Source organism: Phoxinus phoxinus (genome assembly GCF_949152265.1).
Source record: "Phoxinus phoxinus genome assembly, chromosome: 14".
In the NCBI taxonomy this organism is placed as follows: Eukaryota; Metazoa; Chordata; class Actinopteri; order Cypriniformes; family Leuciscidae; genus Phoxinus; species Phoxinus phoxinus.
In genome coordinates this window covers 15,430,340-15,445,923 of record NC_136889.1, presented here as the reverse complement: position 1 = coordinate 15,445,923, position 15,584 = coordinate 15,430,340, and the positions used below count along the sequence as shown (strand labels likewise).

The 15,584-nt window shown below is 37.5% G+C and overlaps 2 protein-coding genes across 2 annotated transcripts; both read right to left on the bottom strand.

Annotated features, from left to right (window-relative positions):
• Nucleotides 1-865: 865 nt before the first annotated feature.
• eef1a1a (eukaryotic translation elongation factor 1 alpha 1a) lies at nt 866-9,350 on the bottom strand. Its single transcript, XM_079634317.1, has 8 exons — nt 9,218-9,350; nt 7,554-7,737; nt 7,282-7,461; nt 6,900-7,196; nt 6,021-6,171; nt 5,625-5,881; nt 5,309-5,543; nt 866-1,807 (listed from the first exon to the last, which is right to left on the bottom strand). The coding sequence occupies exons 2-8, from the start codon at nt 7,695-7,697 to the stop codon at nt 1,683-1,685; spliced, it is 1,389 nt and encodes a 462-aa protein (XP_079490443.1). The 5' UTR covers nt 7,698-7,737; nt 9,218-9,350; the 3' UTR covers nt 866-1,682.
• A 690-nt stretch (nt 9,351-10,040) lies between these two features.
• On the bottom strand, nt 10,041-15,076 carry slc17a5 (solute carrier family 17 member 5). Its single transcript, XM_079634316.1, has 11 exons — nt 14,860-15,076; nt 13,622-13,809; nt 12,941-13,174; nt 12,740-12,827; nt 12,566-12,652; nt 12,298-12,416; nt 12,024-12,185; nt 11,123-11,255; nt 10,849-10,996; nt 10,624-10,714; nt 10,041-10,309 (listed from the first exon to the last, which is right to left on the bottom strand). The coding sequence occupies exons 1-11, from the start codon at nt 14,945-14,947 to the stop codon at nt 10,178-10,180; spliced, it is 1,470 nt and encodes a 489-aa protein (XP_079490442.1). The 5' UTR covers nt 14,948-15,076; the 3' UTR covers nt 10,041-10,177.
• Between the last annotated feature and the right edge of the window lie 508 nt (nt 15,077-15,584).

The window sequence follows — 15,584 nt, the reverse complement described above, 5'->3', positions numbered from 1 at the left end:
GCGTAGGCGCGTCAAGGCACATCTGATTGGCTAACACTACACACTGAAGATAAATTAAATATTTTTTTATTAAATAATCACTAAAATGATCCATCTCTTCATCCCACACACCAAACGTGACATACAAAATGTCGTGGAACAGAAACAACAACCAGAAATATTTATAAGCTATCATTTTATTGTCATCACAGTTTGCCAAAGGGGGTGCTGCAGCGCCAACAGGGGGTGCTGCAGCACCTGCAGCACCCCTAGTTCCCGCGTCCATGATAAGGACTGTTTATTAATTACAATATCCATACTGTAGGTTATTTATTATGGTTTTCGTCGTCGTTAAGTAGCCAAAATGACCGGTACAAAAATGTATTGAACTTTGTCATAAGGACTGTTTATTAATTAGGCTAATACCTGTGTTGACAAAAAAAAAAATGGTTTGATATTTTTGAATGTTAGGCCTACTATTTACAATGCCCTGATTTGGTGGTCATTTCACCATTATTGCACAGGAAGAATGATTGTTGAATAACGTAAAAAGTGCACACAAAGTTTCAAGTATATGCTGTCACAGTAACTGACATTAAAATTGAAATCTTACTCTTATGTTAAAGCACCACAGTAATTTAGATGTGGTAAATTATTGTTTAATCTTGGATTATATTTCTTATACTGTAAATTAGTCCAGCTATATAGACTGATAATTACTACCGAATGTAGTGTAAACTCGTCCTGTTTTACTAAATTACTTGGTAATTAATCATTTTATAAACGGATCAGTTGCGACATCTTGTGGCTAAAGAAGTAACGATTTATCCACACAACGTTTAAAGATTTTGTTCTACCAAAGACGAAGACATTCAGAATAGGACTTAACTTACTATACAATACTTTATTGTTATTGGAAAAGAAGAAAAAAGCAAAATTATCTGTTCTTAGACAGTTTCTTCTTTATTTAGTCTAACTCACCATGCTGGTAATTCTAAATACAAAGGTAAATGATCAAACATTTCTACATAGCTTTTATGTAGTGTCCTGTTTGAGAGTGAAGTGAACACAAACACCGTTTTCATGGTTGAGACATCTTTAATATGACACGAAAGCTTTTATTTTTTATAAGGTGCAGTAGCTAATGCCAATTAAAGTCAACAAGTGCTTGTGCGAGGGTTAGCCTACGCCAGTCAAAGTGCTAAACATAAAGCTGTCAGTGCACCAAAGATTGCATGAGCCCAGACATGGGCTAATTGAGAGATAAACATACAGGTTCTCAAAGTCTACTAAATAGTGTTGTTTAAGTAACTCACCACCAGTGGATACTGAACACATGGTATTTTGCAAACAAGCACTAAAACAAGCAAAGACAACATTGTGAGAACCAGGCTAAAACTGCACTCCAGAGAAGGAGAGGTCAGACCTCTCAAGATATTAAAAATCACATATGGTTTCAACAGCCATCATCGAAGAGAAGAGCACAACTAACACAAATAATGGTGTGGATTTAAGATTTACGAGTCGACACAAACTAAAGGACTGCTTTTGTTAATATTTTTTTTCCTTCTGATACTTTTGCGATGCATTGGAACTATTAAGCAGTCTCTAACTATGGAACCTAGGCAGCCAATAGGATAGAAGAGCTGGATGATCTCTGCTTTTCCATATGTGTCTCTGGAGTTGGCAGTCAAACACAACATTCATTTGACCTTCTGGGCTTTCTGAGCGGATTTGGTGACCTTCCCGCTCGTCGCGGTCTTCTTCTCCACTCCTTTAATCACACCCACTGCGACTGTCTGACGCATGTCACGCACAGCAAAACGACCTGCAAACCAAAAGGATGGTTTTGATCCAAGCAGGTCATCTGTGTACTATAATGAATCCTAAAAAGCCTTTTGGATGAGTTGTGCCATCACTGCCATGACTTTAACAATGAGAGAAAAGGTCTAGGTGTGTTGAATGCAAAGAAAACTAATCCTATCTATTTTCTAAAGGTAGCCTATGTTTTTGTGAATGATTCAGCCATGCATAGGTTTAATTTGACCATTTTATTATCAAAATGTCATAACTCGAACTTCTAGTAAAAAGACAGACTTCACTCTGGTAATGTATACTAAAAACTCAAACTTCTAGTGAAAAGACACACTTTGCACTGGTGATGTATACTAGATTTCTCCAATCATTTAAACTCCGCCCCTTTCTTACAATCAACTGCATACTCGGATTCAGAGGCCATATGTATAAAACTTCTCAAAAATGCTCGAATAGGCTTAAGTATCAAAAAGTAGGACTTGTTTAATAGGAGCTACTTATAAAGAAGCTAAAAGCAACTTTTAGCAATGTCTAAAGGCCCCGATATACTTCAAAATAAATCGAAGACCGAATTGGCACGACATAATTTCGAACAAAATCAGGTCCAAACGGAGTTCGTTTTAGGAGTGCGAAACGGCTTGCCAAAGCGAACTTTCCAGAAAACTTCGCTCCGCCTGATAAACACCTTCAAACTCCCATTGGTCCGTGGGCGATTACGTAATGGGTAGGTGTGCGCTGAGGCTCCGCCTTCTTTCACATGGAACTCTTCTCTGGTTTATTCTTTCTGTTGAGTCTGTCGAGGACAGGCGTCCACAAGTGAAAACATGAATACACTGGAATCTTGCTTTATAGTAGAAATTGATGTATTTCTGATAAAATGAGACACTGATATTGTTTTTCATGTTTAATATGGTAAAGCTACGGGCTTTTAATCAATCTATTGTATAAAGTGCTATATAAATAAACATGACGTGACATACTAGAGTGCCGAATTGCAGAGCTTGTGCAAACATATCGCTGCTATGATCCGATGCTTTACTGAAAATGCTTGTTGTTTTCTCAATTTTGTTGTGTTCATTTTGTTATTGACAGGAAAGCTTATAGCACATATTTACATATTCATCTAAACGCCGCTCCAAGCAGTGTGGGTGGCGTCAGATGTTTGCTAATAGTATATCGAACTTAATTTTACCCCTAAACAAAGGATGAAAAAGAACAAGAACGAACTGATGTAACGTCTTTTCGAACAAAATCAGGCCAAAACGAAGTTCGTTCGGAGTTCGTTTCAGGAGTTCGAAACGGCTTGCCAAGGCGAACTTTCCGGAAAAGCTCCGGCTGATAAACGCCTTTGTTCTACCATTGGTCCGTGGCGATTACGTAATAGGTAGGTGTGCGCTGAGACTCCGCTTTCTTTCACGCTGAAATCTTTTCCAGTTCATTTCTCCTGTTGAGTCCGTCGAGGTCAGACGTCGGTTGGTGAAAACATGAACATGCTGGAGAGCTGCTTAGTAGAAAATGAAGCCGTTCTTCTGATGAAACAAGACACTGACAATGTTTTTCATGTTTAATACGGTAAAGATGCTTGCTTTTAAGCAATCTATTGTGAATAAAGTGATATATAAATAGACGTGATGTGACTTTACTAGTGCCGAATTTCGGAGTTTGTGCAAACATACCCACACATATTTTGCATTGTGCAAAATGATCACAAATAAGTATTGATGATGTGGAGTCATTTTCTATTGGTATTTGTCTCCTCATTTACAGTTGGAGCAATGATGCAAATATGAGTTCCATCAACGACCCAAACAACTCCAGTGTTTAAGTGTCTTTTTGGCCAAATCATTATGTCTTATAAATACTTTAACCAAGTTTAGTGTTTTCTTCCCTAATATTAAAAAAATATATAGATATATTTTCCTCATATTTTGTTGGTTTAATCAAACTTGTAGGGTCATTAAAAACAGATATCACTTACAGTAGGCCAGTACTGTATGTTTGGAGTGGTCAGTGTAGTATATAGTGCTTTTTAAGAGCATGCTTACTTTTTAGTCGCCTAGATATTTCATTATTACAGTCATTTCTGCAGTTAGAGCATAGATTTGTAGAGTGGCAGAAGCTATTCAATTTCCTACTAGGTCACTTACAAAAAGAATACTTTGACGATTAAGCTTGTATCGTTTTATCAACTCTGTCATCATATAAATCCAATATATTATATCTTTTTCAGAAAGTGTGTTGTCTCTTCTCTGCTGCCAGCTTGTCACTCCTGACTAGGTTAGGAAACCTCTCCAGCACTCTTACATAATTTAGGAGCTGAGACCCGGTATTAACAAATAGGAACTTTTCTGAATCACACTTATTCTTAGGTCTAGGAATAAGACTAAAATGACATCATTCTTAGAATTTAGGCTTTATACATATGACCCCAGATCGGCCTCCATCCAATCTACAACCAATGGATAGAATAGTCCCACCCTACATGTTTTCAATTGTGTTATTTGGATGTCACAATACGGATGAAATCACCTATCGATACCTCAATTTCACCACCAAAAAAATGTATATGTTGATAAATGTTTTGTCAATATAATTAAAATGATTGGAGCCCAAAATAAAAATGGACACCATTCACTCCATGGACAAAAAAACACTGTGACCTTGTTTTAAAATGTCTTTTTTTTAAAAGAAATATAAAGAAATATATTTATACTGGTTTGGAAGTAAATAACAGAATTTGAAAATAAAACAAATTTCATTTCCTATGCCTTTAACATTTATAAAAAAAAGTCAAGCAATAATCAGTCATCAACCTATTATCATTAAATCAGCAATCAAATGTTTCTTAATTTTAGTTATTTGGCATAGATTTTAGATATCCATATAAGAGGAATTACAAAACATCAAGAAATAAAATATAAAGAATTTAACCTCAGTTACCTTAAAGGGGTCATCGGATGCAAAATTCACTTTTATATTGTGTTTGCATATAAATGCGTTATTGCAGTGTGTGGACACACCACCATACAATGAAAAAAATCCATTCACTCCTTTTTTATCCTCAAAAAGCCTAAACACTCAATAATAAAGCCGTTTGGATTTTCTGAACAATATGATGTCAAATTGCTCATGCTCACGTATTAGCATATATTTCCGCTCTCAGCCATTTGTATACTGTCCGCCAAGGCAAGTTGGCATGGCAGGTGTCTTGTGTCAACACCCCCCACGGAAGAAATGGGTAGAGTGAGCAGTTGCTCATTATCATTTAAAGAGACATGCACTGAAACGGGTCGCTCTGAACAGAGCTGTTTTTGAGGAGGTAAAAAGGGTGTTGTTTTACACAACCATTGAGGAATTTTAACCTAAGTATGTTACCAACTTTACATGAAGACCCTAAAGAATCATGCCAACTTGTGGAAAATGGCCATCCGATGACCCCTTTAAATAAAAATGAAATGAATAATGAGCAATGAAGAATTTCGCTCTTCGAGTGGAATGTTGGGATAGCACTTACCCAGAGGAGGATACTCTGAAAAGCTCTCCACACACATAGGCTTCCCAGGGATCATGTCAACAATGGCCGCGTCTCCTGACTTGAGGCTCTTGGGGTTGTCCTCAAGCTTCTTCCCAGAACGACGATCGATCTTCTCCTTCAGCTCTGCGAACTTACAGGCGATGTGCGCAGTGTGGCAATCCAGCACAGGGGCGTAGCCAGCGCTGATCTGCCCTGGGTGATTCAAGATGATCACCTGATGGGAAACAATGAAGCTTGTAATGATTACTCAGGCTTGCTGAAGTGAGTAATGAAAACAGAAGTTATTCAAGCTTACTTGAGCCGTGAAGCTGGCGGCCTCCTGGGGTGGGTCGTTTTTGCTGTCTCCAGCGACGTTGCCGCGACGGATGTCCTTGACGGAGACGTTCTTGACGTTAAAGCCAACGTTGTCCCCGGGATAGGCCTCCGAAAGAGCTTCGTGATGCATCTCCACAGACTTGACTTCAGTTGTCACGTTCACAGGGGCAAAGGTCACCACCATACCTGGCTTCAAAACGCCAGTCTCCACGCGGCCCACAGGGACGGTTCCAATACCTAGTGAAAACATTGCTTATCATTCGGCTCTGCTTTATGTTAGCCTTATTGCCTTTATGTTTTAAGGTTAAAAGATAACACTGGTATCCATTTAATTTATTTGTAGCCTATCTGCAATATAGCTTGCAGCAATGCAAACCTCCAATCTTGTAGACGTCCTGAAGAGGCAGGCGGAGGGGTTTGTCAGTTGGACGTGATGGAGGCTGAATGGCATCCAGAGCCTCCAATAGGGTGGTCCCAGATGCATTTCCCTCTTTCCGGGTAATTTTCCAACCTTTGAACCAAGTCATCTAAAGCAAAGTCATAGAAACCTAGACACTGATGGAAACCAACCAGTTGGGATGCCATTTTGCACAAATAAAAAGTGTTCATATTCACTGAAGAAATTCTTAATGCTCCAAACTGATATGCAGACACTAGGGGAATTTGGGGGGGTGGAAAAAACGAAGTGCGATTTTTCTGATAAAAATTGTGATTACGATATTAAAATGTGATTTCTTTTTTAAGCTCCAGGTGTGCTGTGCTTGTTTGTAAAGCTGCATAATTTGGCCATTTATATGGCTATAATAATAATTGTTATTATTATTATATTAATAATATTACATGTAAAAATAAATATTTTGTATTATTAGTATAACTAAATCAAAATATTAAAATAAGAATCACAATTGTAATATCTCAATTATTTATTTAATTTATGGCCGTCTTAATTTCTTCATTTTCAAATGTTAAACCAATCAACCTTTTATATTGGTGGAGAAACCACAGGCAGCCCTTAAAGCGTCTCTTTTGGCAACAGATGGTTTATAAACACTTCTCATTACATGTTTTGGAAGATGGTTGGCACATGTTGGGTTCCAAAATGCCCGGTATAAGCGAGCCAATCTCAAAACCGATACAGAGATAAATTTGTGTGGTGCAGCATTTACCGCAAACCGAGCCGTTCCAAGAAATAGAAAAAAAAATTTTTTATACCGATTAATTATGCTACCTTAGTGGAAACAAAGGTCATACTTACATTGGGACTGGCCTCAAGCATGTTATCTCCATTCCAGCCAGAGATGGGCACGAATGCCACTGTGTCAGGATTATAACCAATCTTCTTGATGTAGGTGCTAACTTCTTTCACAATTTCCTCATAACGCTTCTGGCTGTAACTGGGTTCAGTGGAATCCATCTTGTTGACACCCACAATCAGCTGCTTCACACCCAATGTGTAGGCCAGAAGAGCGTGCTCTCTGGTCTGACCGTTCTTCGAGATGCCAGCCTCGAACTCCCCGACACCTGCCGCCACGATCAGCACGGCACAGTCTGCCTGAGGGTCAGAAAACCCGTTGGGGATTATTTCTTAAACATAGCAGCTACTAAATATATATCTGTGTGCCTGTTAAGCTCCTAACCTGTGAGGTTCCAGTGATCATGTTTTTGATGAAGTCCCTGTGTCCTGGAGCATCAATGATGGTGACGTAGTATTTGCTGGTCTCAAACTTCCACAGGGAGATGTCAATGGTGATTCCTCTCTCTCTTTCTGCTTTCAGCTTGTCCAGCACCCATGCATACTTAAAAGAGCCCTTTCCCATCTAGGAGTTATGGACATAAACATACCATTATATATCAGCTGAAATTGATTTAATCATATATTACCGTAGTTAAAATGTCTCCAATATATTACCTCTGCAGCCTCTTTCTCAAACTTCTCAATTGTTCGCTTGTCAATCCCACCACACTTGTAGATAAGGTGGCCAGTTGTAGTGGACTTTCCAGAGTCCACATGGCCAATAACCACAATATTGATGTGGAGCTTCTCCTTTCCCATGGCTGATGGCTTTATTTAAAGTGCCGATGTATCTGTAAAGCTTTACACAGACACCAAGTAACAGTTATTGAGCAAATTCTATAATGGACATAAAGATGAACGCATGATCCCTTGCTAGAGGATGCTTTTTATCGAATTTAAAACCCACTCATTCAAAGGACTAAAGAAGCGCCCATTCAAATACAAGCACTGTTCTTGAGTACATCTGACAATACGGTGTAGTCCAAAATGAAAATTATATAAATTATTCATCCAATGTTGTCCCAAATTTGTATGACCTCCATCTATGGAATATTAAAGGAGAAATTTGAAGAATGTCCTGGTCATTCTTTTCCACTGAATGACAAAAAAAGGGGACTGACGATGTAAAGCCTTGAAAAGGCTCAATGCAAAATCCTCAAGGAAAAGACAAACCTGCACATTCTTCAAAAACTCCCCTCTGGTGTTCTTCTAAAGTAAACCACACGAGACATCTGGGTGAACAATGCCTGAAATATATATTGTGGCTGCGGTAATCTATGTAACTATCCTACAATTACCTATACAAATACCATCATTTAAATGTCTTATTTGAATTTCACTTAATGGACACTGAAAGAAATGCAGACTAAGACATTTGATTAACAAATACGGTATTCACTACATCTCCCCTTTTCAACCTTTAGAACAGCAGTAAGTTTGTAATTTCGGGCTATTTAGGTTTGTAGCTCAGTCAAGTAACTAGCAACTGCTTTAAAAGACTGGGCATGCATTTCTTCATGCCTGGTACATCTTTGTCCTGCAGACCTCCATTTTGTAAAGATTCGCCTACCGATTTAAAAGACTGGCAGCCATTTGTGAGCCACTCATGTAGCCGATATTGTTAAAAGAAAAAAAATTGGAGCAGCTATTTAAGCTAGAAGTAATATTCAATTCTAAGGTAGTGCATTAAGATTAAGCTGCATCATGAACTCAGCATGCAAGATTATTGCATCAGCATCATTTCAGATGAGCTGATAAGTAATTCTTCAGGGACAGAATTCCAAAAGGTTCCTTAAAGGCAAAAGCTAGACTGCCATTGGTGTAAGGAAGCTAATTCTCAGCTTAACTTGAGAGGTTAACAGAAGGGCTATTCTGGTTGAGGTTACCTAACAGAGACGCAGTCTTTAAAAAGGACTTGAAATTATTCCTGTTATGCGTGACAATCGAATCAGCCCAACATGACTTCAGAAAGCTGTTCCTTTTGGTGTTCATTTGCACATAAACATTGCCAGCGTAGTCGTCAACGAACAGCAGGCGAAGAGATCATTTAGATGTCTAGGGGATTTAATAGTGCAATCCCTTCCTCTGCAGCTGCCGCCATGTTCTCCCATTCCCAGCCTGTCTAGCGCAATGTCGAAGCATCAGTAGATCTATTACAAGGCAATTATCTTGAAGACATAAATAGCAAGACGATATAATATTATATAATTACGGACACGTTTGATTGGTTTGTTTTTAAGTTCGCAGTTGAAGATGCGCGTGAATGTGCGGTACTGTACCTGCGCGTGAGTTCGGGACACTGGAACGGTGCTGAAGAGGCTGAGCGTCTGATCTTGTTATTATACAGACCCGACGCAAGCGACTGTGCATGCGCAGACGAGCGCAATATTGCTGTCTACATCAGTCACAGAGGATGCTTGAGGTCAGACTGCTATTGTAAAGAAACAATCATTAGGATTGACGAACGGGAAAGGAAAAAGGTTAATAAGAGTGTGTTCTGCAGACGCATTGGCTTTAAAAGTGTCAGGTGTTCCTAAACTGCGGAGATGGGTACAGGTGACGACGCAGTTAATTATTCGGCGAAATAGAACTTATAATCCTAACAATGAAACAAAGTTCATAAACCAAATAAACGAGTGCAATATTTTTATTAAATATACACTCATTTGACAGGTGATGATGCATGTATTACAGCATCTTGACAATTTGCATTATACAACGAGTTTTATTCGTCATTTTTAACGATTGCACAAAATAGAAGAAATAAAAAAAAAACACATAATTTAGTTATACTGTACAAAAAGGCAAAACATGAATTAAAAAATGTCCCTTGTTGTCCTATTGCTTGAGCAAGGTTAAGGCATATTGTGCTAATCATAGGCCTAAATTATGGCATATTTCATAGGGATAATCATCGTAAAATATTAGGTAAAATATTTCCATTATCAAACTTGAGAAGATCCAAATTAATTTCATGTATTTGAGGGAAAATGCAATTCTTATTGCATTTGATTTACTGCATTCAACAGTATTATAACAAATACAGATATGCCTATTACCAATACAATTATAAGAATTCATGGTGTTTGTTATGTTTTTAAAAAAACAACAACAACAACATTTGATTGTGCAATATTCATTAGTTTACAAACCATATGCAATTACCTACAGGATCTCTATGGAATTTACAATAGGTACATCCCTTTGGCCTTTTGGAAATGGCTAATGGTAGATATGCTTTATTGAATGTTTATTCTCTGAACAGCCCAAGGCTGGACTGTGCCCTGGCCGAATATTGTGAAGAAAACAGCTCCAAATATATTGATCGCTGCAGAGATGTAGAAGACAGTTTGCCACTCTGGAATGGTGTTCTAGATTAAAACAAAAATATTTAGGCATTTGTTACTCCATTGTCAAAAAAACAGTCAAAATAATCGTTAAATAAAAGCTGAACAATTATGTAAATTACATGAAGAATGGATTTTTGAAGAATGAATGTTCTGAATTATGTTAAGAATTCTCACATCATGAACATGGGACCACCCTTACATCAGCAACACGCATAGTATTTAAAAATGTACAGGACCTTTCCTAGTTTATGCAGCACATTTCACAACATAATGCAGTCTTTATATTAAAAAAACATGTTCAGAAACTGTTTTATTGGCAAAAAACTGTAACTTACAGATTTGGTCAGAGATCTTGCTATTACTGGGCCCACCATTCCAGGTATAGTGGCAAATGTGTTTGTGATCCCAAGCAATATGCCAGCATAGCTGTGAAGAAGAAGAAAAAAAACCTTCGATAAAACTATATCAGAAAATGCAGGGACACTTTATACACTGTTGAAACTATATTTCATGCATGTACAGTTCTCCTAAAAAGCTGCCAACAAAAAGCCTTGTCTTACGAGGGAGCAATATCCAAATGGTTGATGTTAAATCCAGACGCTGAAATTCCCCCTAGAGCGGAAGAGATGGTGAGGAAGGCAATGGCCAAGATGTAGTTACAGCCAGTGTGGCCAGCAACCACCAGGAAGACGGCTGGTCCCACCATTCCTGGACACATTAAAAACAGACACACTGATTTATTTAAAGCATTGACAACAATCATCCCATCAACATTTCTGCAAATGTGCACAGTTCAGCATAACAAAAAGTGTAAAGGGTCTATGAATACCTTACCTACTATAGTGAAAGCCTTGCGCACAATTACAGTGCGCATAAAACATTTCTCTCTCAAGAAGTCTGCCAGCTGTCCACCCAGCAAAGCCAGCAACCAACAGCCAAGGTAGGGCAGAGCCGAGAGCATTCCATTCTGAGAATAACAGAGTTCACACTTACTACACAGCAATGGGCCTTTTGATAAGAGTAGACGTTTACTCTCAGGTGACGCATTTTACATGAAATACACTACCATTTAAAAGTTTGGGGTCAGTGTGTGTGTGTGTGTGTGTGTGTGTGTGTTTTAAATTTAAGTATAATAAATTTATAATTTTTCACCAAAAAATGCATTAAAATGCTCAAAAGTTGCAGTGAAGACATTTATAATGTTGCAAACTATTTCTATTTCAAATAAATGCAGTTCTTTTGAACTTTCCATTCATTCAAGAATTCTGAATGTATCACGGTTTCTGCAAAACAAATTAGGCAGCACAACTGCCTACAACATTGATACCAATGAGAAATGTTTCTTGAGCAGCAAACAAAAAAACAATGACAATAAATGAAATGGTGTAATGGCCACAAAAAAAATCCAGCTTTGCAATCACAGGAATATATTAAAACAGAAAACAGTTATTTTAATTTTCATAATATTACAGTTTTAAGTGTATTTTAAATCAAATAAATGCAGCCTGTCATAAGAGACAAAAAAATAAATAAAAATACATAAATAAATAATATAGTTACCAACCCCAACATACAAAACATTTTCATTTTGGTAAATTTGAGTTCAAACTCAATTTCATTTGAGTAATGTCATACACATATGTATGATGTATCTTCAACATGCAAATCATTCAAAAATTAAAATACATTTGGTAAAATTCAAATTGTTCTGATAATCATCCTGCTTTGCACTCACCTGCTGGATGCTGAATCCAAGAACATCATTCATGTAGGTGGGTAAGAGAGTCAGCAGTGTGTAAAATGTCCAGTTGTAGGAGAAGTGAGCCACAACTATGGCCCATAATGGCAAAGACTTGAGGATTGATGTCCATGGGATGTAATCTGTGGTTGGGGACAGCTGCAGCAGGACATGACACATTATAATGCATACAGTCAATTAATGAGTCAAGCATGAACTGGTTTTACAATTAAGATGCACACATAAAGCACTATTGGATATCACTGCCTACTTCATTTTTTAAAGATGCCAATATGTATGTCTTTTCAGCCTCTGTTATCCTTTTGTGTGAGCTGGGAGTGTTACTGACTAAACAAGCCCAAAGGACAAACCAAAGAAGTCCAACAACTCCTGTGATTCAAAGAGAAATACGAATTAATTATGAAGTGTACATTAAGAATATACTCAGAGACAAGCCTGTGATCGCATCTTTAGCATTACATTTCATTCTGCTTGTGCACACAGTTCACTTTTAAATGAGTAGTATAATAAAAACTTACCAAATATATAAAAGACGTATGTCCAGTCTAGATAAAAACATATCTGACCAGAAAGAGGGAGAGCCACTACAGTTCCCAGTTGAGCACCTAAAAAAGGAAATAAAGAAAGAATAGTACAAATTCGCAAATCTTAAGGAGATTGTTACACATGAAACCATATGCGTTCTAGGGCACCTGTGTAAGAGATAGTGAGCAGTCGACTTCTCTCCAGAGGTGGTGCCCATGACGCCCACATAGCATGCATAGCAGGATATGACACTCCCTAGAAGCCCAAGAAGAACTTTTATTTTACAAAATAAATAACACCTAAATGTATCATATAATATGATATACCATAATATAAAGCATATTTTAGGTAATGAGTTTTGAGGTTACCTCCCCTATACCTTCCAACACCCTGACAGCGATGAGGTAACCAGCTCCTAGATCAGCAGCTACTGGAGTCAGCAGGGTGAAGATCACAGTGCAAAGGATGCCAATACCCAAGAGCCACTTGGCACCGTACTTGCGTGCCAAGTAGCCCCCTGGTATCTGAGTAAGTATATATCCATAGAAAAAAGAGCCCAGGATCCAGCCCTGAGTCTCTGAATCCCAGTCATACACACTGGCCTGTTGAGATATTGAACTGAATATGATAAACGCTTCTAAAATCTCATGAATAGGCTTAAATTATTTAAAATGTGTATTGGCGCACATAACATTTTTTTAAAATTCCAAAAAACTGAAATAATGTCCCTTTCTTTTCATGCCATTTAAAATGAGTTTCATATTTTTAGGTAAATAAGCAACATTGTAAAAAAACAACAGCAGCATTTATTTATTTAAATGTTAAATATTTAAAAAATAATTTCTGTAATTGTTCATAATATAGAAATGAAAAATTGTGTATACGTACTCCTTTAAAATATTTATTTGAAATACACATTAAACAGTGTATATATTTTTAATATAATTAACTTAAATTTAGTATAGTTATATGTTTTTTACAAATCATATAATAAAACAATGTCAGTTTGCATATGTAATAATGTGACACCTTAAAGTAGAGGCTCTTACGGTGTGATTGTGTTTGGGGACAGGGCTGCTGTGATGAGGACAGACGGAGGAACTGCTGTTGGCACTGGTACGGTTTTTCAGCATGTCCACCATTGCCACACTAAGGTTTACCCTGAGGGCATATGCCACAAAGAAGCCATAACACGACAAAAAGGCCAACCCGTAACGTGAGGAGCAGCAAGCAGGAGCTGGAAGAACAAACAGAAACCATTGTCAAATAGTGGTTAAAAGACTGTCCCAAAGAGAGTTCACCTATTTATTTTTCTTAACAGGTAAATATACATACTAGATGTGATATATCTTTATGTGTAAAACAATTCAGTGTTTATTTGATATTTGTTTGTGATAACACGCAGCGTTTATTATAATTGCAACTTTTATTGCATACGACAATAGTAATGCAGGGGGGAACCAAAGAAAGCGGAACCAAAAAGTGCGGGTATTGTTGCACCGCGCTGTTTAGGTGACGGACGCGTTCATCGTCTCTCATACAGAGATTTGGAGATGAAAATGGCGGTTCGCTCTTTCACTTATTGATTCTTTGATTCTGTTTTCCAGACTGACATCTAGGAGAGCTGAGAGTAGTGAACCCCAGTCAAAATCATTTGTTACTCCAGTTACACCATTTGAAACTCGTAACATAGACACTATTGGAATAAGTACTATCTAATAAATAAGTACAAGTATCTTCTAAACAATAATCACTAATAACTAAAAAATAAAAAGTATAGTGGAATAGACACCAGCATCTAAAAAAAAAAAAAGAGTACTATGAAAATAGATACTAGTAGTACGTTTTAAGTATTACATGTTAAAACGGCTTGCCATAATCGCGGTACATTTTCAGGGCAGATACCTGCATGACTAACACACTTCCTCCTTCACGTGACTGGATGTTTTGAAAGCATATCTGATAAGCTCTTGCATTATTTATACCGACTGCGTTAAGTGCTGCGACAATCACATTGAACTAAAGAAATTAAGTCTGCACTTTCCCACTTTGGGGATGAATGAATTCTGACATGTTATGGATACTAAATATAAATAAGGAATTTCTTAACATGGGGTTGTTCTAGCAAATTACAAGTTAACAATGATCAATTGTCAATTAAGCACAACGATAACTGCATTTACATATATAATATTAGTTTGAAAGTCCTATTATGGAACTTATGGTACCATATGGTACACATGTTTTAAACCTGCAAAAAAGACATGCATAGTTAATATCGTTCTACCTTTCTGAATCTCTCCGGTGTCTTTCCTGCGAAGTAAAGGTTGAACATGATCTTCAGTTTCTGAGTCTGATGCTGAATGCTCCATCATCTTCAGCGGCTGCTGTCCGCCTGATGAGTGACTAGCATAGACAGTATATATGACTAGAAGCACAACAACAACGACTGCGGAACCATTCGTGTGTCTCACCGTCAGCGAAAACACACACCAAAATAAAAGTCCCATGGTCACCCAAAAAAAAGAAGAAGAAAATATAGCTGCAAGCAGCGATTACGGGCCCAAGCCGGTGGCACCGCCACCCCGGTGCCTTTAGTTGCACTAAAGGCACCAGGAAGACGGTGCCACCGGCTTGGGCCCTCCATCGCTGCTTGCAGCTATATTTATTTATTTATATATATATATAAAAATCCACCACCCCGGTGCCTTTAGGGTTCCTGTGCACAACAGGCAATAACGTAACTCCGCTTACATATATATATATATATATACCGTATGTGTGTATATTTTTTTTCCCCTCCCTATTTTTAACATGTATATTATTATTCTATATCTAATAATAATAATAATAATAATATATATTATTAAAAATTTTGGATGCTAAACTATTCTTTATTATAGGCTTTGTATTTCACTCACATTCCAATATTGAAAAATGATCCTTCAAATGTGCAAAAATGTGCTTTTTGGGGTAAAAAAAAAAAAAACGATGACCCGGGACCTGTCGTCA